We start from the raw sequence: 25,431 nt of genomic DNA on the forward strand, positions 1-25,431 counted from the left end.
CCGTAGCAAGATATTCACCGATGACCTAGTTGCCCTACACATGAAGAAAAGCCACATAAAATTCAACCGGCCTCGATTTATCCAAACACCTGATGTACGACTTTTACTACAACGAGCTTAAGAAACAGTACGACGACAGGTGTGAAGTGCTGTACACTGACACGGATTCCCTGCTGATGGAGATTCGAACTGAGGACGTGTACAAGGACATGAAAAAACACCTCGATTTGTACGACACCAGCGACTACCCCAAGGACCATGCCATACACAGTACGGTAAATAAAAAGGTCCTAGGTAAGATGAAGGATGAGTGTGCCGGCACGCCCATAACCGAGTACATAGGTTAGACCTAAGATGTACTCCATACTGAAAGCCGACAATAGTGAGATCCGGAAGGCTAAGGGTGTTAAGAAGTACGTGGTTAAACAACACATCAAACACGCCAGATTCAAGGAAGCCCTGTTCAAGACCCGTACCTTTAGACATAAAATGAACACGCTTAGAAGTGATGGGCATAAGATATACGGACTGACTATAAACAAGACGTCCCTGTCACCTATGGACACTAAACGTTGGATAGCTATTGATGGGATAAATACATACGCGTACGGGCATGAGAAAATTGAACCAAGACATGTCACGGAACCAGAAAAAGTTTGAGGCTATTTACTATAGCCCGCGTGGGTACTGGAAAGGAGCTAGTGCTGTAGATAAGCTGGCTAAAATGGAGCGAGTACCCCCGGAGGAGGCCAAAGCGTGGCTTGAAAAACAAGTCCTATGGCAGATCTATTTACTGGCACCACGCTACGTGCCTAGAAGGAGGTTCGGTATTAACATACCTAATAGCGTTCACCAGGCCGACCTCCTATTCCTACCCCACGACAAGAGGTACAAGTATACCTTAACCGCAGTGGACGTAGCCAGTCGCTACAAGGAAGCCGAACCCTTGACTGCGAAAGATTCTGCCCAGGTAGCCAGAGGATTCGAACACATATACAAACGCAGCCCGCTGACGTGGCCAACAGAGCTGCAAGTTGACCCCGGGCGGGGGGTTCATGGGTGCCGTGTCACACCTGTTAGACAAACACGATACAAAGGTCAGGCGTGGCACGGTAGGGGCCCATCACAGCCAAGCCATAGTTGAGAGATTCAATAGGACTTTGGCTGAGCGCTTATTCGGGCATCAGTATGCGAGGGAGATGGCCACCCTGGGAAAACGATCGACAGAATGGGTCGCAAGGTTGCCTAAGGTGGTGTCGGCAATCAACCATGAAGTCACCCGTCTCACCGGCAAGAAACCGGTAGACGCTATCAAACTAAAATCAATAGTGGCAGAGTCGGCTGCTCCATTACGTGGAAAGGAGAAACAGATACCAGATAGGGCCCTAGTTAGGTATCTATACCAGCCTGGGGAACACGAGGGTGATAGCCGTAAGCGAGCCACTGACCCAATATCGTCAGTCAAAACTTACAACATAGATAAAGTGGACATGAAAGCCGACGAGCCTAACTTGTACTACTTGAGGGATGGGCCAGGGAGAGGGTTTGCAAGAGCGGAATTATTGTTCGTACCGTACGGCACAATGTTACCTCCTGTCAACACGGCATAGCGACACGATGATGCAATCCCAGGATACCAACCTACTTTAACCATGTCCCCGGTAGTTAAGCGGCGTGGACATGTGCAGTTCGTTTCCCGCTAGCGTCCCAAACTTTTTTATAGTAGGGGTAATGGTAGCAAGAGCTTTGGGAAATAAGGCTTTGCAGAGGCTTCTGTTGGACCTGGTCCAGAACCCCCATTGTATATACTACTCCACATGTCATCAGTGTTCATCACCTGAAACATGTCATACCACATATCATCTGTATTCATCACATGAAACATGTCATACCACACGTGATCAGTGTTCATCATATGAAACATGTCATCACCACATACATGAAATCATGTCATACCACACGTCATCAGTGTTCATCATGAAACATCTCACATTGTCATACCACATGTCATCAGTGTTCATCACATGAAACATGTCATACCACACGTCATCAGTGTTCATCACATGAAACATGTCATACCACATCATCAGTGTTCATCAGATGAAACATGTCATACCACATATCATCAGTGTTCATCACATGAAACATGTCATACCACATACACGTCATCAGTGTTCATCACATGAAACATGTCATACCACACGTCATCAGTGTTCATCACATGAAACATGTCATACCACACGTCATCAGTGTTCATCACATGAAACATGTCATATCACATGTCATCAGTGTTCATCACATGAAACATGTCATACTACATGTCATCAGTGTTCATCACCTGAAACATGTCATATCACATACATCTCATCACCATTCGTCACCTGAAACATATCATATTTTGTATGTTTTCACACTGACTTTAACGCGATATACGAACACTAACGAATTCATGTTCTCAACAACATTGTGCCCAGATATTCAAGCTGGCATTGTGTACAAGATTTTCAGAGCTGAAACTTGTGTGACCATTCAGTATTTAGTTTGAACCCATGGCACCATGTATGAATAAGTGAAAACATTAGCATAAGTTATGTCCTTATGATTACGTCATCTGAACGGGGGCCGGTAGTGTCTCAAGCACACAATGTTTCTTGCATATTTTGTTTCCTGAAGTTTGTGACGCATTTATTGCAGACTTCGCGATTTTCTGGGTTTGTTTTGTTTGTTGTTTGTTGTTGTTTTGGGGGTTTTTGTGGGGGTTGGTTTTTTTGTTGTTGTTGTTTTGAGGGGGGGGGTAGCAAGATGAAAAGTCAAATAAAATGGGGATGGTGATGCTGAAACATAGCAAAACCAATTTGCTTCAGTTTGACAGATAATATGTAGAGAAATAAAAGACAAAAACAGCTGCATTTGTATCATGTTGTAAGTGAGGCTGACTGCTAAATGTTGTGCTTCATGTCCACATCATGATAAGAAAAGAAAAAAAAGCATTCACGGAAGAAACTTAAAATGTTTGTTTTTTTTCAAACTGAAATATTTATTTAATGAACAAAATGCTACCTGTTCTCTATATTCATCACTATAGTTTCATTTTGTCATGCTCAGTTCGTGTCGTTTTTTGTCCAGAAACACACTGAGAACCTTACTTCTAAGCCTCCAATGTCGTCCTGGAACAGCAGTGTTATTGTCCCATAGTCGGAGTGTTCTCCACAGCGAACTTGACCTGGCTTTACGGCTGTAGATGCAGAATTGGAAAGTCTTTGTAATTTATTAGATTGCATATGTACTCGTAAGAGAGAATTGTATATTTGAAAATGCAGTTATATAGTTCATTATTCACACCCTACACCCTACACCCTACACCCTACACCCTACAACCTACAACCTACAACTACAACCAGACCCCTCCCTTACAGAAAAACACACCTCAACGTTGTATACAAAGTAATTGCAACAGTTCAACCCACTTCACACTGAACAGGAACAATCCTTACATTCAGGCAGAGCGGGGTAGTACAGACTTCTCAGTGTGGTGGCGCCGCCTTTCTTGCCCATCAGATTGTGACACTTACGCAGGTAATAGCGATCCTAAAACACGGGGAGAAATTGAGACACTCAAGCAGGTAATAGCGATCTTGAATTACGAGAACAAATTGAATTCTGGAACAGATACAGAAACTGAAATATTCGATACTGGAACATGAAACTGAAATCTGATCCCAAAAGGTGGAAAAATTGAATCTGAAATCAGACTACCTTGACTATCCTCAAAAGCAGGACCATCTTAAATGTAATGGCTCATATTTCAGACCGGTAGACAGGGCATAATTCACCTCATGAATCAACGATGGATGTCGTACCTGAAGCTTGAGGCTGATAGACAGGACATCAAGGATTCTGTCTGTCAAGTTTCTGCAGTCATCATAGAATGACACGAACGTGGACTTAAATTCCGCAGGATTCTCCGGCCACAGCTGTAACAGACCAACCTTACTCTTGTGTCACCTAGGGGGATTTGCAGGAGACTGTATAAAGGACATGGTAGGATAATTGCCGTACGTGAACCTCTGTATAAAACTTAAGGTTTTTGAAGGTATAGGTATGAAAATAATCAGATATTTTCATGAATTGCTGACATGAAACCATTTTTCCACACGTTCAAGTTTTATACTTATGACATCACTTAGCAAATTAATATCCCTGCGAATAACAACACAAGGGCAGTATTTCGAAAATCTACTTAGGAAGAATTCCTTTTTCCAACGATAATGTATCACCTAAGACTTGCCCATGAATAATAATTAAGAAAATAGTTTGTTTTGCTTACATAAAATAATACTTATCGTATTAACTCACAAGGGATTGCTATTGTCGGAATGTGTTCTTTATAGCTGAGGGTGGAGTAAACCACCACATTTCAGTTACATCACAATGTTTCAACTTTATAGTGGATGAAATGCCAAATCAAGGCAGGTCGTAACTGTCTACCACTTTGGTGTAACACACTATAATCCACATGATGCTGATACACCAAGATACATGATCAGCATCAACCGGGATTCGAACACATGGTAATAGGTTCCTGGCACACACAAGGGGCGAAACTGTGCACAGAGAAGTGATGCGCCTTAGACGACGAACTCAAAAGTTTGAAAATCTCTGTTCACTTTTCTTGCTACAAAATATGGTTCATATGAAGACTTTTAAACAATTTCCAAGTTTTAATAGCAACATGAAGTGTATGTGAGAACACTTGATGCAAAAGAAAGTTTTGTAACAGTGTGTCGCTAAACGATGAATTCCTTGAGTGAGTGGGTCTAATTTTACTCCGCTTTATATTCCAGCAATATCACGACGGGGGACATCGGCAATGGGTTTCACACATTGTACCGATGTGAGGAATCAAACCCGGGCCTTAGGCGTGACGATCGAACGATTTAACCGCAAGGCTATCCCATCGCCATTTGAACTCCTTGAGCTAAAATAATTCGCTTTATAGATCTTTATAGATCACTCACACAAAGTTTCAGTTTCTTGTGATGTACAAACGTCAAGTATAGATTAATATCCACATCACTGCTCAAGAACGGTATGTTGTATGATATATCTTGAGTCCATTAGAAACTACTCACTCGTCGGGTTTCAGTACAATCGGAATTCAAAGCTACCACAACAAAAGGTAATTTCAATCTAGCTTCCATAGGTTTTTGGTGTTTTTTCGATAATGAATGAGTGAGTTTATTTCTGCAAGTAGGCCATCGGCCCATGCACAATCACGTGAAACAAAAATTCATTTTAGACAAGATAATATACATGTTATAATTATTTACACACTTTTGATGTGATCACCAGGGTATACTTAATATACTGCACAGTGTGTGGAACAATACTGGTATCATTACATTATAAATATAAACTTCCTAACATTACATGTGCATCACCGACAAAACGAAAATCTAATTTCATCCTCAGTTATTGTTACACATTTTACATATGGCTATGCTAAGAATAAAAATTGAAATTCTTGAAAAGAGTCTTGAAATGTTCAAGTGCCACCATAGTGGTTACAAAGATTCCAAGATTCAGCAAAGAGATTTCTTATGAGCAGTCTTTACGTATATGCCTGCAGATAAGCAGACCATGACCTAAGATCATTACGTTCAGCCAGGTGAGCTTCAAGCAGGATACACATTCCTGATAATAAACAATCGTAAATACCCCATCATGTCCGGGTGTAACGTTGAACGCTTCCTTCAAATCTCCAACCTTTCGCTCGGGATTCAACCTTTTGGGGAAATAAACAAAGAGGTATCACTGAACTGAGCCGTTTTGAACGGTATGGATCTCGGCAACTTCCCTATAATCAGTAGACTTTGGACAAGGCTAAAGGAAACCTTTCCCGTTATCTGCCTTAACCAATTTAGTATGTAGTGGACATGGTACAAAAATGAATCTGTCAGATATTTAGTTGTCTCCGAACAAGTCAGGCTGTAAACAAATTAAAATCAAATTTAATTTCATTAATAAATCAACTACAAAAATGGACGGAGCTACCAAATAAATGAAGTGAAAATAAGGATACAATTATTCGGTGACTCACGATTCGCTCTCCAGGGCAACCCAGCCATGGTTACCATGATCTGCCAGGACTCGAGCAGATTTCCTTTTTTCTTCCACGGGTTGATCAAAGAAACTGTTGGATACAGAGAACATGGCATCGACCTGGAATAACAATACCTGTGTACAGTCGACCTGTGTACAGTTGTACAAAACAACCTTAGCGCTAGGACTGTCGTAATGCATAAGCCTATGTTAAGGTATGGGAGCTCGGTCACCTTTGAGCAGCGCTAAGATTTGTGCAACGGCAAACATCGTGAAGGAAACAAGCAAAGTATGAATATAACACTGCATGGTCGACTGATGAGGGTATTTTGTTCTTATGGGTGAAGTATGACGGCACTGTATTAATATACACTTCCATTCCATAGGTGAGATATGACGGCCATAGGTGAGATATGTGTATTAATATACACTTTCCATAGGTGAGATATGACGGGACTGTATAGATATACACTTTCCATAGGTGAGATATGACGGGACTGTATGAATATACACTTTCCATAGGTGAGATATGACGGGACTGTATTATTATACACTTTCCATAGGTGAGATATGACGGCACTGTATTAATATACATTTTCCATTGGTGAGATATGACGGCACTGTATTAATATATACTTTCCATAGGTGAGATACGACGGCACTGTATTAATATACACATTGCATGGATGAGATATGACGGCACTGCATTGATATACACATTTCATGGATGAGATATGACGGCACTGTATTGATATACACATTGCATGGATGAGATATGATGGCACTGTATTGATATACACGTTGCATGGATGAGATATGACGGCACTGTATTGATATACACATTTCATGGATGAGATATGACGGCACTGTATTAATATACACATTGCATGGATGAGATAAGACGGCACTGTATTAATATACATTTTCCATAGGTGAGATAAGACGGGATTGTATTGATATACACTTTCCATAGTTGAAATATGACGGCACTATATTAATATATACTTTCCATAGGTGAGATATGACGGCACTGTCTTAATATACACATTGCATGGATAAGATATGACGGCACTGTATTGATATACACATTTCATGGATGAGATATGACGGCACTGTATTAATAAACACATTTCATGGATGAGATATGATGGCACTGCATTGATATACACATTGCATGGATGAGATATGACGGCACTGAATTGATATACACATTGCATGGATGAGATATGACGGCACTGTATGAATATACACCATGCATGGATGAGATATGACGGCACTGTATTGATATACACTTTCCATAGGTGAGATAAGACGGCACTGTATTAATATACACTTTCCATAGGTGAGATAAGACGGGATTGTATTGATATACACATTGCATTGATGACATATGATGGCACTGTATTGATATACACCATGCAAGGGTGAGATATGATGGCACTGTATTGATATACACATTGCATGGATGAGATATGACGGCACTGTATTGATATACACATTGCATTGATGAGATATGACGGCACTGTATTGATATACACATTGCATTGATGACATATGATGGCACTGTATTGATATACACATTGCATGGATGAGATATGATGGCACTGTATTGATTATACACATTGCATGGATGAGATATGACGGCACTGTATTGATATACACATTGCATGGATGAGATATGATGGCACTGTATTAATATACACATTGCATGGATGAGATATGATGGCACTGTATTGATATACACATTGCATGGATGAGATATGATGGCACTGTATTGATATACACATTGCATGGATGAGATATGACGGCACTGTATTGATATACACATTGCATTGATGACATATGATGGCACTGTATTGATATACACCATGCAAGGGTGAGATATGATGGCACTGTATGAATATACACGTTGCATGGATGAGATATGACGGCAATGTATTGATATACACATTGCATTGATGAGATATGACGGCACTGTATTGATATACACATTGCATTGATGACATATGACGGCATTGTATTGATATACACATTGCATGGATGAGATATGACGGCACTGTATTGATATACACATTGCATTGGTGAGATATGATGGCACTGTATTGATGTACACATTGCATGGATGAGATATGACTGTACTGTATTGATATACACATTGCATGGATGAGATATGATGGCACTGTATTAATATACACATTGCATGGATGAGATATGATGGCACTGTATGAATATACACATTGCATGGATGAGATATGATGGCACTGTATTGATATACACATTGCATGGATGAGATATGATGGCACTGTATTGATATACACATTGCATTGATGACATATGACGGCACTGTATTGATATACACCATGCAAGGGTGAGATATGATGGCACTGTATGAATATACACATTGCATGGATGAGATATGACGGCACTGTATTGATATACACATTGCATTGATGACATATGATGGCACTGTATTGATATACACCATGCAAGGGTGAGATATGATGGCACTGTATTGATATACACATTGCATGGATGAGATATGACGGCACTGTATTGATATACACATTGCATGGATGAGATAGGACGGCACTGTATTGATATACACATTTCATGGATGAGATATGACGGCACTGTATTAATATACATATTGCACGGATGAGATATGACGGCACTGTATAAATATACACATTGCATGGGTGAGATATGACGGCACTGTATCAATATAGTAGTATATACAATGGGGGTTCTGGACCAGTTCCAACCAAAGCCTCTGCAAAGCCTTATTTCACAAGTAAGGCTTTGGTCGGACCCTTAGCTCTTGCTACCATTACCCCTACTATAAAAAAGTTTGGGACGGTAGCGGGGTACGAACGCCCAATGTACGCGCTACCGGGGACATGGGTGAAGTATGTTGGTATCCTGGGATTGCCGCTATGCCGTGTTGACAGGAGGTAACACTGTGCCGCTATGTCACGTTTACCTCGATGAAACAGTTTAATGTGAATCGCCTATAATCTCTTTGGTGTTCGTAATAAAGGCTTGCCGGGCTTTTTGTACTCCCTGTTCTATGTACTTTTTTTTCTCATCCTCGCTGATAGCAGACTTACGAGACTTGGATCGAATCTCTTGTTTCATTTTGTTATATTTTGTGAGTTCAGATAGAATTGAACGAAACTCCTCCTCTGAGATCTTACTGTCAGTGAGTGCAGTGGAAATACGCTCACTTACTGTGTTCAGCTTTGCTTCAGCCAGAACCCTGATCTCGTCGTGTTTCAATGCCTTACGATGCAGTCTGCGTGATGTCAACTTAAGCGCGCCAACCCTAACACCCCTGCCACCCCAGCTGTTATTTCGATGCCTAGCACTATAGGTGCAGCCACGATGGTAGCTAATAACCCAACACCTGCCGCCCCTAGGCCCATGCTGGTTACTATAAGGGCAGTGTCAGCCCCGTCCACGATATTGAAAGCTCTATGGTACTTTTTACATAGTGCTTTCCGCGTGTCGCGGTCTTGTTCTAGTTGGCGTTTCACATCACATAACTGCCTCAAACGGAACCCATCTACGGTTTCCAGTGTCTTAGCTACTTCCTCTACGACTGGGTACAGCCCCATCCTGTGTGTATATAATATATTCTAAAAAATATCTTTAAAATGTGCGTTATTTACTGTTTGCTCAGTGTATTTGAAGCTTATAAGTCTTAGACTCTTGTACAGGGAAATAGGGGAGAGGGAAATAGGTAAATTTGCGAACACATAAATATTAAGGGGGGTGGCCTTCTAAGGTGTGTATTGAGGGGGTTATAGAACCCGTTGAGGGGTCCGGTTGTATGATGATACGATTATATTTGGTCGCCTCTTGCCCATAGCTTAATATCACCCCGGTAAAATTGTAGTTGTACAGGATCACTCCCAATGAAGTAGACTTCTATGGCGAGTGTGGAGCCTGGTTTCATCTTCATAAGGTCCAATTGGGAATTGGGGACGTCAAACTTTAACTTATCCCACGAGCCTGAAGTAACTAACGAGTTACCCGTGTGATCCCCCATTAGTTGAGCACTTATAGTATACTTCGGAACGAAAGATCCGAACAATATACCATTGTTCCTAATTTCGGAGACCTCCCTATCTTTGTTTAACGAGATATAAGGTGAGGTGAGGGTCATGTTGAGCAACCATTTGGGTTCTATAAATGGTAGGCGCCGCACGTACACACCGTTTTTAAAGTGTAGGATGTACGAGGTGTCTTCCTCACCAGGCTGGTCGAATCCCTCTATACCTCCTAGGTCCCCGAGTGTGGGTTTGGGTAGATGATCGGTTATTGCCACCCGCCTATACACACCGTTTTTAAAGTGTAGGACGTATGAGCCTTCCTCACCAGGCTGATCGAATCCTTCCTCCCCAGTGTGGGCTTGATCGATCGGCCATTGCTGCCCGCCTATACACGTTGTCTTTCAAGTGTAGGACGTATGAGCCACCTTCCTCACCAGGCTGATCGAATCCCTCCGTGTCCCCTAAGTCGTTAAGTGTAGTGTTGGGGTGAATCCAAGACATTGCTATAATACTATTATGATATAATTTCCAACTGGTTTTCTGATAATAGTTCAGGGGTGCACTTCACCCCCATGAAGTGTATGTTGTCGGGTAGGAAGATCTTGGTTAGTGATATAGTGTCTTCTACGATCACGGTGACACCCTGAAGACTGGTTTTGGAGTCGACACCCACCCGCACGTAAACGTTGCAAACTTGATACTGGTGTTGTTTCCCCAACCGGAGTTTGACCCCCTTCACGATTTCGACATTATCCCGCGATGGTTCCCCTAGGTAGACTTGGATGATCAGTGTTGAGTTCGCTGGTAGACTCTCTAGGATCTTGACCACGCCTTCGAATTCAGACACCAACTGCAATGTCACGTTTTGTATGCCCGCTTTACTCGATAGCATGTGGGCTGCCATACTGTTGAGTGGGCTGATGACTACGCTACGTCTCTGAGTCGGGACGTAAGCCACGAGCAGGGTTCCGTTGTTCACGACTTTGTTTAGGTGGTTGTCTTTGTTATCCGTGAACACGTAGGGGGAGCCGAGCCTAATATTGAGAAACCAGTCGACTTTATCGGGTAATAACACCCACTTGTCATCATCGGTGAAGACGAGGGTATATGGTTTGTTTCGGGCGACGGTAGTGCTCTCAACATCGTCTAAGTCGAACAGTTTGCCCCCGAACGATGGGTATATTATCCAGTTATCATCATCGGTGTTGACAAGGGTGTACTTAGTGTTGACTACCGCCCTGAGGTATCTACCATATCACCTAGGGCTCCACCGGAGGGGACTTCAACGCGTTTGTAAATGTTGTTTTCAGTTGTAAGGCGCATGGAACCCATTGTGCCATCTACTCCGGGAGGCCGAAACCGCTGTGGTGTCCCCGAGGTCGAGATCCCCACATTGACGATTTTTTCACCCCGGGCCCTTGTGCGCTGGTCATTTTATGTGAAGCGTTAAGCTGAGGTATCCTATATTGACGGGATTATGATTTATATCTAACACCGATATTATCAGCTCAGGTATGTTGCCCTGAGTCAACCTCTTATACTGCCGCGGTGAAAACGACTCCGTTCTACCGTCGTTGTATTTCTCCGTTTTCACAGGTACGGCTCTCAGTATAGTGGAAGGGTGGCCCCCTTGAATGTTGTACGTTGTGCTCACCTGACCGAGATGAATGTACAGCTCTCGGTACGGTACTAGGTCGGGTAACTTCATGCCTGTGACGGTTGTTGTTGGTTTTATCTCGTCAGGCGACATACCTAGTGTCCTCGCCAATGGTCGACCGAGTCTCAAGGACTTTCTTCCGTTGTTGATTAACACCACTGTACCGTTTGAGTCGTTCATCTTGAGTTCGGCTCCCAGGGGTTTGAAGACCTCGTCGCTTAGCGAGCACACGCTGTAGTAGCCGTCAGTTATCTGGCTGCGAGCCCCACTGACGAACAGCTTATTGTTGCTGGCGTTGATGTTAGTCCATTGCGGTAGGTAGGTGATATCACAGAGTGCGACTTCGAGTTGACCCAACGTGTTATCGATCGCGTGCGTCAGCTGAACGGCCTCACCGCTCGTTATTCCTGGAAGTGTTATGTACATGTTAGAGTATATATGCTCATTATATAATAGTTTTAAAATGTACTCCCCTGGAGTGTTTTACCCTAAACTGGACGTAGATTTCTCACCCATGAAGATCGTGGTCGCTGCTGGGTTGTATTTCGACGCCCAGTTCATAGATGTGTTCGACAAGTATAAATTTTCGGTGACTAACGCTAAGGTAGTTCATGCTTGGTTCAACAACCCGATGCAGTTCTGGCAGAATCAACTCAACTTCGCCATGTGGTGTGCTACAACGGGGTGTGGTGTGACATTGACCGACACTCGGCGGGGACCGCTGAGTCAGTCTGTGTTCACGCTCCACGTACTACCAGGTTAGGCGTATCCTCAAAGAAATCAGTGCTCCGTCCCACAGGACAATGCATGGAACCCATTAAACAACAAGTACGATAGACGGGCCTACGAACGTATTTGTAACGAATTCGAACTAAACCCGAAGACGGATTGGCGTTTGCCGGGGCCGAACCACGGGTTGGGTATCCCCATCGTTCATAACATGCACCTCGTGGAAGCCAGCGAGAAATTGAAGGAATGGGGATACGAGTCGTATCATCACCTCACAACCAACGAGTGGGATGACCGTTATATGGCTTTCGACAACAGTAAGGATTACAGAGTCTGGAAGTTTGAGCAGGGGGCAGCGGATGACTGGAAAAGTTCATGCTGACACGTCAAAAGGGTTTACTCGTGCCGGGTAATCAGGTTAAACGACTCGATTCGAACGTACGTGTGGGCGCTGTTGGGTGCGCAGACGCAAACGCGTTCCAACATCCTCCGTAAGGGGACTGCTTACGATGCCCAGAAACAGTTCGTTGTTAACGTTGAGGATACTATCAATGCTCCAGTTGATCTCCCGAGTGCCATCGAACGCTACCAAGACGTGTTGGAATATGCCAGGTCGAAAGTCGACTACGTTTTCGACGTGGGGTTGTACATGGCTCCGAGCGATATGCAATTGAGAGTAAAAAAAGTGGTGGGCTACAACAACGAAATAGTTATAGCCACGGCGGACCAAAAGTTGGGTGTCAACCTCGATGTCAACGTCCCCCACGTCCCACCACCCACAACCGGTGAAACGGGTATAGTGGCGCCACCCCCGGAGCCTAGGGTTCAACCAACACACACACAGCCCCAATCCAATCAGCAGCACATCGATCGTAAAACAGCTATGGTGGTTGGTGGGGTAGCTTTGGGGCTCATTTGGTTAAAAATTCCTTAGCCGCTACGTACACCAGACCCGCCACGGCGACGATGGCTGCCCACAGGTTTTGGCTAAGCCACGTGGCAGTTTTAGCCAAAGCACCCAGCAACCACGAGACGATGCTACCCAGGATGCCAGGCAGGGCTTCGGCGGCCTTACCAGCCAGTTTAGCCAGGGTTTCCCCTAGTTTTTTTATCCAGGCTTTGACGCCACCACTTGGTGGTGTGCCGCCACTTGGGGGTGTGGGGGTACCCCCACTCAATGACACCACCAGGGTTGATATGATGAAGCCCAATGCAGTCAGAATGCTGGCGATGGTGATCCCTTGCTCCCGGAACAGGATCCGAATCCTGTCAGCTAGCGTGGTGTCCTGGTAGAGGACTCGATCAATGGTTTCCCGCACACGGCTGACCTGGGATCGAAGCTGGTCTCGGAAGGAGGATGCCGTTTCCAGCCGGGTCTTCCTTTCCTCTTCCAGATTACGTATTCGTTCCTCGATGGTGGCTTTCAGAGACTCGTCCTCGGTTTCACCAAGTTTGGCCTTTTCATGGGCGATATGATCGTCTATCGCGTCCAGTTTGGCCGTGTTTTTCACGAGATGTCCGCGAATGGTTTGCATGGCCATGTCCAGCCCCCGCAGTTCCCGAACGGTAAATTCGAACCCGGGTAAGGGTTTGTTATGGTAGGTGGCCAACAGCTTTTCAATGTTATCAGTCATGTCTTGATCCGATGTGGCGCCCCTGATGTCTTGCAGATCTTGAATGGGAATCTTAGGCCGTGCGCCCCGTAATCTATGAAGCCTAGTTCATCACGGATAAAGTCACTCCCATGGCGACTGCCGAAAGTGTTGCTAAGGCAAGCGTGCTCTGCGCGCTTTATTCCTAAGGTCGATCTCCGGGTGAGCCTTCAACCGCAGCGTGCCTTTACCATCGACAAAAAACTTGTTATAGTCTCGCCCCCACGGCTCTACGTAATTTTTATCCTTTTTTAAACTATCGTAATAATCGTTGGCGGCCTGCTTCACGAGTTCGTTGCCTTGCGAGAATGAGGTGTCATCCTCGAATGCCTGGGCACTATAATCCCACATATCATCCATAGGTATGTCCTCAGCCATTATTTAGTATTAAAACTTATATATTTCATTTATATAACAATGTACGGTAGAAAACTAGATCCTTTTCGAAGATCAAGAGAGCCTCTAGGTGCCAGAGCCGTGCGCCAGTCGGTGACCATCACCAACAATCCCAGCAAGATAGACCAGAATCAAACGCTGCTGGTTAGATTCCCAAACCTTGGCGAGAATGACCTCATTGTACCAGGCACAGTTCGACTGGCGTTCAACCTCACGTTGACCTCCACCAACGACAAACGCGAGCTAGTGCGGAACGTAGGTCGAGCTATTATCAAGAAAACCACCATCAAGATCAGCGGTAACGAGGTGCTGAGCATCGACGACAGCGACGTGTTTCACTGCTACGGGGATCTCTGGAAAAGCGAGGGAGAACGTGTCAATGACGTACCAGGGTATCAGCAAATCGACCCGGTTGCGCATTGGGTATAGCTTCACGCAAGACCAGCTAGACAAGCTATCGGACGGTGAAAAGGCCATCGCTCAAGCGTACGGGAACCGGTTCTGCGTGCCGCTCGACTTCGAGTTGCTCACGGGACACGCACCGTTTTACCAGGCCGCGCTGGGTGATAGGCTTGAATATGAGCTAACGTTTAATGACTACAGCAAAGTAGTGCGTACGCCGAACGGTGATGAGGCCAGTTACGCCATAGACAACATCTCTCTGGAGTTCGACATGGTCACTAGCCCGGAGCTGGCCAGGCAGGTTCGAAGCCAGTACTCTGGGAAGATGGCCATCCTGTACGATCGCATACTGAGGCATAGATCAGTCGTGCGAGATAAGAGCGACACTGTGTGGAATATCAACCTGAACGTGCCGGCGCGATCGATGAAAGGCATCCTGGTCGTCCCAGTGGAGGATTACGAGCCGTTCCGGAGGGACAGCGAGAAGTTTTTCAACCCCGAGATTGAAAAGGTGGAAGTGACCATAGAGGGCGTGCCCAACCAGCTGTTCAGTCATGGTATGAGGCCATACCAGCAGTGGGATGAGATAAAAAAAGCTACCGGCCATCAAACAACACCCATACATAACCAAGGACCTGAACCTATCCTCCGTGCAGATCGGTGAATACCTGACCACCAAGTACGCCCTGTGGTTGGACATGCGATCCACGGATGACGATAAACTGCACGGTAGCGGCCGCCGTATAGATAACGGTAGTGAGGGTATAACCATCCAGATTACCAAGAAGGCTCAACCCGCTGGCAAGTTGAAATTATATCTATAAGTTATTATGGACGCACAACTTAATATAGACAATGGGAGATTCGTGCAAGCCATCTACTAGGCAGTTGCCTACTGATTTGCCACACACTGCGCCATAGTGTGCGGGCAGACTGGCTGTGGGAAGACCGTTTTCGTGTTGGATATGTTGGAGGGGTACTACAGGGATGTGTTCGACAACATCGTTATCATGTGCCCTACTCTGAGCATGAATAAAACGTACACGGAAAGACCTTGGGTGATGACGGACCCGGACGTACACAAAGTCGACCCGGGAACACGCCTGCAGGACTGGTTGAAAGCTCTTCACGAGAAATTTAAAGGGGAGTCGACACTGTTCATACTAGACGACTGCAGCGCTAATCGCGAGATAACAAAAAAGAGAGACATGCTATCGTACCTGGCCTTCTCTGGCCGACACGCAAATCACAGCGTCTGGGTGCTAACGCAGAAGTTCAACTCGGTGTTGAAAGACCTCAGGAGCAGACGCGATGGGTGGCCTTATTTCACTGCAAGGACAGGGATTCGTTCGAAGAGTGTTTGAGAGAGAACGATGTGATGAGTAAATTAGAACGGAACGGGTGAAGAAACAGCTCGCTGAAACTAAACACGCTAAGCTAGTGCTCAAGACAGACCAACCCGTGACCTATAGGGTGTTTTAGCTAAGCAATGCTAAGCAAATGCTAAGCAAATGCTAAGCAAAGCTAAGCAATGTTAAGTATAGCTATGGTATTTGAAGTGTTTGTCGTGTGCAACTTAACCTTCATTTCGCTGTGTTTTGCCTGCATCGGGTATTATATTGTTAAAACTAAAACTTACTTGTTACATTATAAGATGGAGTGTGAGGAATTGCTAGAGCAACTGTTGATACCACAGGTGGACGATGACAAGCGAGAAAAACTGGTGGCGTTGGCTGTTGGTGGCAAAGCCAAACATTACTTTGGAGACTACACTCCCGATAAAATTCACAAAATGCCAGCCGAAGAAATCGATAAACTGTATGCTAGATACGAGTCCCAGCTCGGAGCAGAAATGACAAAAACAATAGGATCGGCTATGACCCAGATATACACTGGTATTGCGTCGTACTTCCTTCCTATCCCCCCGGAGCGTCGACTTTACCTGTGGGAAGACCTCGAGAAAGACCCTTTTATCGAACACGCCTTGAGCTCTATTAGCTGCGAGCTGTACCACAAATACGGTATGTTGTTAGCCCCGGTGACGGCGGCGATTATCACGGCAAAGCATTGTCAATTTGAGAGGAAAAATAATAATAATAGTATAGATGGATGCTGCACAGGAGGAGACACCACACCTGGGGGGAAACACCCAGGGGGGAACCCCAACTACTAGAGGAAACTTCCAGGGAGGAAACCCCACCCCAACTGGAGGTGACAGTAACCAGGCAGAAGAATCCTAAGAGAGTAGCTGCCGGTAAAAAACGGTGGTGTAACCAACATAAAATGATTAGGGTGACTCACCCGTCTCGACTATTGTTGGCTGTAGGCGTAACTGCTGCCGTGGTTATCTCGTGGTTATATACACGACATAGGAATCCCAAGGATTCCGGGGAGGGAGACCCTCCCCCACAATTAGAGGTCGACCCACATATCATGTTATAATTTAATATTTTATATCATATACATAATGTCTGAGGGGAAAACGTTCGTCAACGACGCATACCACGCCACAGTGGTCGCCAGTCTAGCCGTAGGATACGCTCGGTTGACCAAAATGGTGCTTAACAACCAACTATCAAGCTAGATTTCAACTTGCAGGATATGGGTATGCTTATAATGAACCTTGGTATGGCGATGGCTACAAAAGACATCCTAGTAAAACAAGGGATACTACCTGAAAATATTATAAAGTAAATATAGGATGGCTACGATTGCCATGATGGTCGGTGGGGCGTTAGTAAATGCCCTAGCATTTTCCGGGAGTAATTTCCTCTTCTCGAAACTACGAGAGTCACACGCGGCTGAAATACAGGAAGAAAGGAAGCGACATAATCTCGCTATTGAAAATTACAGGTCACTAACCGAAAGTATCGCTAAAAACGCCTCCAGAGGATCGATTACATTAACGAACAACTCAGGCGCGAAAACCATGCAGTTCAAACATTCCACGATGTCGACGAGGCAGCCAGAGAATACTTCTTATTAACAGGTAAACAGTTGCAACCACTCAATAAACCCACACTCGCCAGTACTACACACCATCCAAGGGACAAATGGACCGTGAACTGGTCTTCATAGCGCTGGGTATAGCAGCGACTGCGCTTGGTTGCGTAAACAATTAGACTAAGTACTCATATAAGTATGCTAAACATGAGACCTGCTCCATACCGATGCGAATACATACTTATGGGGAAGACCGAGACCTGTGGTAGGAAATGCAGGACTCAGGGGTACTGTTGGTTCCACATGGGAAGCCCTAACTACGCGTGTTGTGTGTGTGTGTGGCATAGGGGTTAAAGGGCACTACTGCTTATGTAAAGCTCACGGGGCGAACGTAGTCAGACATCACCTCATCTACGAGAATAAAAAGGCCTACATAAAAGAACGTAGGCGACTTCTCAAGATAGACCCCAATTAGAGATTATACACACCTACGTATAGCTATGTTTGTGGAAATTGACCCCAGGGGAAGTATACCCGGTATCGAATCTCTGATCAAAAACATATTCAAAGATGAACTGAACTTATGGGGACGCTTCAGATTTCAGGTCACATTGGGAGTGGCATGGATTAAGGAGGGTGTTAAGTATACTCGCCCCTTCACATGTGAGGGGGGCATCACGACTCAATACCAAATCAATTGTTTTACAAGTATACAGGAATACATGTACAACTTCAAGGAATACTATATCCAACAGTGTAAGTACTGGGTTGAAACGGCCCATCTAAGAATAGTTGATTGTGGCGACGGAGAGGATATAACCCTCTGATTTTATGAGCGCCTCACTATATTTTATCCGCTACCTCACTTTTACTGTGGCCCAATTAGACATTGATCTACATAGATGTGTACGCAACTATGACTACTGTTGGTGAACTTAAGCGGGTCGCCAGGCAGAGAGGTGTTATTGGGTATTCTCGAATGCGGAAGCCAGCCTTGTTGAAATTACTTAACATACAAACCCCTCCCACGGTAAAACAATTAAAAGCTCAAGCAAAACAGCTTGGGCACACAGGTTATTCAAACCTGGGGAGAGCCGGGTTAGTCGCATTGTTATCACATACCCCTGTAGCAAAACCTCCCACTGTAAAACAATTACAAGCCGAGGCACGTGATTTGGGGTTAGGTGGGTATTCCCGAATGAGGAAACCACAGCTTGTAGAACTATTACGGCAGAATAGAGCTATTGACCTACAGTTCATACCCACTGAGCGCGCTGTAGGTAACTATTTGAGAGGTTGGCGCATGAAAGTTGATAGGAATATAAACATTACTGATATGAAGCCTCTGATAGCTGATAAAATAAACCAGGAACTAAACAGTCTAGGAAGTATCAAATTTCAAATCACAGTGAAAATGTCGCTCGATAAGCTAACCCCCACTGGGGTCACTGAGTACGTTCAGCCTTACTTCCGAGGTAAACAAGAGGTTGCCACGCATACAGAGACCATTGACGCATCAATTGATACCAGTTTTCAGCAGATACGGGAATACCTAGAACGCTACACACACCTGGGGTCCGGGTGGGCTGTAGATAAAATCGATAATGTCTATCTAGACATAGCTAACTACGTGCCATTCAGAGGCGGGTCATACCTAGACTTGCCCCCCTACTATAGGAAAAAAACATGCCATGGTAAACGTTAAGAATAGAGGAGACGATTGCCTGAGGTTAGCTATCAGGTCAGCCTTGTTTCCAGCTGACACTCATTCAGACAGGCCTTCTAGTTATCCCCAAGACGATGGGCTCAACTGGGATGGTATAGATGAACCCACCCCCATATCCCAGATAACTAAAATAGAAAAACAGAATAATCTAGCTATAAATGTCTTTGGGCACGAAGGTAACACAACAATAGTACACAGAGTCAGCCCAGCATTGGGGAAATCCCAACAGGGGGGGAACCCCCCTCGCATTATCAATATATTCATGATCCAGCGAGGTGACAAGTACCACTACGCTTGGATAAAACACTTTAGTAGGCTGTTGTATGACCAATCGGCACACAGAGAAAAGACCCACTTCTGCTTAACGGTGCCTACATGGCTTCACACGAGCTGATTTATTAGAATCCCACCGGGAGGATTGTCAAGGTGTGGGGCAGACGGCTATATGGGTCGACATGCCTAAGGAAGGTGACAATATCCTAAAATTCGGCAAACCACAAGAACCAAATGTCTGTGCCTTATATCATATACGCCGACTTTGAAGCCTTGGTCAAACCTGTTGAGGCTGCCGCCGGCTCTTGGGGATAACCCCACAGGCGGGTTGTTGGTACCCCAACCACACTCAAAACACAAGAGCATGAAGCCTGTGGGTTTGGATACGTGGTCGTCCGATGTGATGGGGAAACGAAAGCCCGGTAGTGTATAGGGGTCCTGACGCAGCTGAAAGGTTTCTTAAGTGTTTGCAGGAGGAAGAAAAAATTATTAGGAACGCACTGTATAGAGTCGCTCCCATGCGTATGACCCAAGCCGACAGGCTAGCTCACGCCTGTAGCACTAACTGTCACGTGTGTGACTCACCACTTAACGGCGATTCGGTGAGAGATCACTGCCACATAACCGGTAAGTATAGAGGCGCCGCTCACAGCGCGTGTAACCTTAAGCTTAGAATCAACCCTAAGACAATAAACATTCCCGTTGTCTTTCACAACTTGAGAGGGTATGACTCACACTTGATCATGCAGGCCATCGCGAAAATCGATGGTAATATAACGTGCATCCCCAACAACATGGAGAGATACATCTCCTTCAGCTTAAACGGTCTTAGGTTTATAGATTCAGTACAATTTCTATTGTCTTCACTAGACAGTCTGGTCAAGGCCAATGATACCTTCCCTATTACCGATCGATACACAGACGCCGAGACTAGACCCCTGCTTATGAGGAAGGGTGTGTACCCCTATGAGTACATGGATAGTTGGGCCAAGTTCGCCGAGACCAGACTACCCCCCATCAGAGAATTTTACAGCAATCTGACAGACTCGGCAATATCCCAAGACGATTACTCGCACGCGATTAACGTATGGAATAAACTGGGTTGTGAGAATCTGGGTGACTATCACGACCTGTACTTGAGGACAGATGTACTGCTGTTAGCCGACGTGTTTGAGACGTTTAGGCGGACATGTTTCAAGCAGTATAAACTCGACCCTCGCGATGGTATTACACCAGCCCAGGTCTGTCGTGGATGCATTGTTGAAAAAGACCGGAGTTAAGTTGGAATTGCTTACGGATTATGACATGCACCTATTCATTGAGAAAGGCTTGCGAGGCAGGATCTCCATGGCAACCAAACGATACGCGAAAGCAAATAATCAATACGTGAAGGGCTACGACCCTAGCAAGCCAACCAATCACATTCTCTACCTCGACGCCAACAACCTGTAATGGCTGGGCCATGAGCCAGTATCTACCCACAGGGGATTCGAATGGGTGTCACATGTTGATGTTATGAGCATCGCACCAGATTAGAACAAAGGTTATATCCTCGAGGTTGACTTGGAATACCCCAAGGCATTACACACATCACAAAACAGCTACCCCTGGCCCCCAACGGTTGATGGTCTGCCGAGACTGGATGTCCGACTATCAGCGGACTTGTTATGTGAGAACACCCTGGCTCGGTGGAAAACTCGTCCCGAACTTGATGAACAAGACCAAGTACGTCGTGCACTATCGCAACCTGCAGCTGTACCTGTCGTTGGGTATGAAACTGACCAAAATTCATAGGGTGCTGAAGTTTGACCAAAGTCCTTGGATGGAGCCTTACATCAGAATGAACACGGACTCCGCGAAAGCTGGCCGCCAGTGACTTTGAGAAGAACTTGTATAAGCTCATGAACAACTCGGTGTTTGGTAAGACTATGGAGAACCTGAGAAAACGGGTGACGGTCAAACTCGTACGATCGCAGCAGGAGGAAAAACTCAGGAAACTGATAGCCAGTCCGGCATTCAACCGGAGCAAGATATTCACCGATGACCTAGTTGCCCTACACATGAAGAAAAGCCACATAAAATTCAACCGGCCTGTTTACGTGGGGATGAGCATCCTCGATTTATCCAAACATCTCATGTATGATTTCTACTACAACCAGCTCAAGAAGCAATACAGTGATCGATGTGAGCTGCTGTACACGGACACAGATTCCTTGTTGCTAGATATACACACAGAGGACGTGTACGAGGACATGGCAAAACACATACACCTGTACGACACCAGCGACTACCCCAAGGACCATACCCTACACAGCACGATCAACAAAAAGGTCCTTGGCAAGATGAAGGACGAATGCGCGGGCACACCCATAGCCGAGTACATAGGTTTGAGACCTAAGATGTACTCCATCCTGAAGGCCGACAATAGTGAGATCCGGAAGGCTAAGGGGGTTAAGAAGTACGTGGTTAAACAACACATCAAACACGTCAGATTCAAGGAAGCCCTGTTCAAGACCCGTACCTTTAGACATAAAATGAACACACTTAGAAGTGATGGCCATAAGATATACGGACTGACAATAAACAAGACGTCCCTGTCGCCTATGGATACTAAACGTTGGATAGCTATTGATGGGATAAACACGTACGCGTATGGACATGAGAAAATTGAACCAAGAGAGAAAGTTTGAGGCTATTTACTATAGCCCACGTGGATACTGGAAAGGCGCTAGCGCTGTAGATAAGCTGGCTAAAATGGCGCGAGTACCCCCGGAGGAGGCCAAAGCATGGCTTGAAAAACAAGCCCTATGGCAGATCTATTTACCGGCACCACGCTACGTGCCTAGAAGGAGGTTCGGTATTAACATACCTAATAGCGTTCACCAGGCAGACCTATTGTTCCTACCCCACGACAAGAGGTACAAGTATGCCTTAACCGTAGTGGACGTAGCCAGTCGCTACAAGGAAGCCGAGCCCTTGACCACGAAAGATTCTGCCCAGGTAGCCAGAGGATTCGAACGCATATACAAACGCAGTCCGCTGACGTGGCCAACAGAGCTGCAAGCTGACCCCGGCGGGAGTTCATGGGTGCCGTGTCACAACTGCTAACCAAACACGATACAAAGGTCAGGACACGGCTGGAGCCTCGCAGCCGCTTCCATAGTTGAGAGATTTAATAGGACTTTAGCCGAGCGCTTATTCGGGCATCAGTATGCGAGGGAGATGGCCACCCTGGGAAAACGATCGACTGAATGGGTCACAAGGTTGCCTAAGGTGGTGTCGGCAATCAACCATGAAGTCACCCGCCTCACCGAAAGAAACCGCAGACGCTTATCAAACTAAAATCAATAGTAGCAGAGTCGGCTGCTCCATTGCGTGGGAAAGAGAAACAGATACCAGATAGGGCCCTAGTGAGGTATCTATACCAGCCTGGGGAACACGAGGGTGATAGCCGTAAGCGAGCCACTGACCCAATATGGTCAATCAAAACTTACAACATAGATAAAGTGGACATGAAAGCCGACGAGCCTAACTTGTACTACTTGAGGGATGGCCCAGGCAGAGGGTTTGTAAGAGAAGAATTATTGATCATACCGTACGGCACAGTGTTACCTCCTGTCAACACGGCATAGCGGCAATCCCAGGATACCAACATACTTCACCCATGTCCCCGGTAGCGCGTACATTGGGCGTTCGTACTCGCTACCGTCCCAAACTTTTTATAGTAGGGGTAATGGTAGCAAGAGCTATATCCGACCAAAGCCTTACTTGTGAAATAAGGCTTTGCAGAGGCTTTGGTTGGAACTGGTCCAGAACCCCCATTGTATATACTACTAATATACACATTGCATGGATGAGATATGACTTGTAGTGTATGAATATCCACTATCCACGGGTTATGCCTATCTAGAAACATGTGACAGCATGAACGTGCTGCGAATGACACATATTCACAAAACTTTATTTACTTGCTCATTGCCAAACAAGCCAGAACATGATGAAAGATTACACATCTGGTCAAGGGGCTCACACACCCGACACCAGCCAGTCCATACTGTCAGACAAACACGGTACTTCATTATCACTTACAAGACACATATCTTTAGTTGAAAAGTCAACAACTGATAGGTACAAGTGGAATTATAGACACCCGATTACATCAGGGCGTGACCTACTTGTATAATATAACAAGTGTAAGGCGGGCTTTGATCCCGGATAACCTCGTCAACAGGGTCTTTCCAGACGCAGTTACAACTGTTGTTAACCATTCGCTATAATTTAACGGGCAAAACGTCTCAGATTTGCAGCAATAGATGACGGTTCTGTTTCAATACATGAACATTGAATGTAGGATACGTACTGGACTCTATCAATATACACTTTAAATGTGTGATGGATGACAGCATTATGTTGCTATTCAAAGAAAGTTAAACCTCAAATCCTTTCATTCGGACCCATGACGGAACGGATCCTCTTGTAACTAAGGGAGGTAACTATTATAAGCAAAAACATCGACCATTCCTAGGGCTACAACATTTCAACATTGTACATACATTAAAAACTGAATATGTTGTTTACCTTTCTTAATAGCAAAACTACGGGCGCAATTGGGCCTGCCCGTGGACTACAACATCTCGACATGGTCCACAATACATTAGAAACAGGACATGCAGTTTACCTTTCTTTGTTCAATGCCATGATTAATCAGGTACAGAAAGCCTGTTGTACTAAAGGCATCATATATCTCCCTGGCCGTGGTCTCCAGGACGTCACTCGTCACGGACTTGGGGTCGGTAACATTCAGTCCGTACTTCTGGAAGTCAATAATTGGGATAGCCGACGCCGCCATAGTGGCCCGTTTAGACTGCCCATTAAATCCTTACCCAAGTCACGTGGCAGTCACGTGTATTGTTGCTGACCTACATCTTTACAGCTCTGCAATATATTAGTTTCTAGAAACGTGTGCATAATAATAATGGTCGTATTGGGAATTTCAAAAGATTTTAGGAGTAGTTTGTAATATCGCAACGATTTGTTAAACATTGAGTCACAGCTGACGAGGCAAACGCCGTGTGAGTCTTCCAATTTAGTTTAGAGGGAGTCTCTCCAACTCCTCTTGCAGACCCAGTAGCCCAATGAATACTTGTAGTGACTTGATTTACCGTTTACGCTCGATTTCGTAGATCCTGTACCCTTGTCATTGACTAAAGACGCCCTGATGAACGGGATCAAACGCCAATATTGTGGGTTTGTTGGAACCTGTTCCCAGTATGCTAATCAGTAACACAGAACGCAGTGTACTGCATGATAACTTTGCCAGTTTCAACCTGGCAATAGCTCTAGCGCAAGTTTATACAGATACAATTGTGAAATCCTGTTAATCATGACTGTATGATAAGAAGAATCAATCAGATTTTTTTTTTTTCCATTTTTAGGTACAGTCATTTAAATCACTTCATAATGTTTGATACATATAGTATGACCAGAAATTATTGAAAA

The 25,431-nt window shown here is 45.0% G+C and overlaps 1 protein-coding gene across 1 annotated transcript; it reads right to left on the reverse strand.

Annotated features, from left to right (window-relative positions):
* Window positions 1-3,146: 3,146 nt before the first annotated feature.
* LOC124253544 (proline hydroxylase buaE-like) lies at window positions 3,147-24,781 on the reverse strand (the record flags this gene model as incomplete). The annotated part of the gene is made up of 6 exons (XM_046687347.1): window positions 24,611-24,781; window positions 6,101-6,222; window positions 5,719-5,785; window positions 3,861-3,974; window positions 3,495-3,588; window positions 3,147-3,235 (listed from the first exon to the last, which is right to left on the reverse strand). Coding segments are annotated over exons 1-6 (657 nt in total), but the record flags the coding sequence as incomplete, so codon positions are not given.
* Between the last annotated feature and the right edge of the window lie 650 nt (window positions 24,782-25,431).

Source organism: Haliotis rubra, unplaced genomic scaffold (assembly GCF_003918875.1).
Source record: "Haliotis rubra isolate DU_JTF1 unplaced genomic scaffold, ASM391887v1 Scf544, whole genome shotgun sequence".
In the NCBI taxonomy this organism is placed as follows: domain Eukaryota; kingdom Metazoa; phylum Mollusca; class Gastropoda; order Lepetellida; family Haliotidae; genus Haliotis; species Haliotis rubra.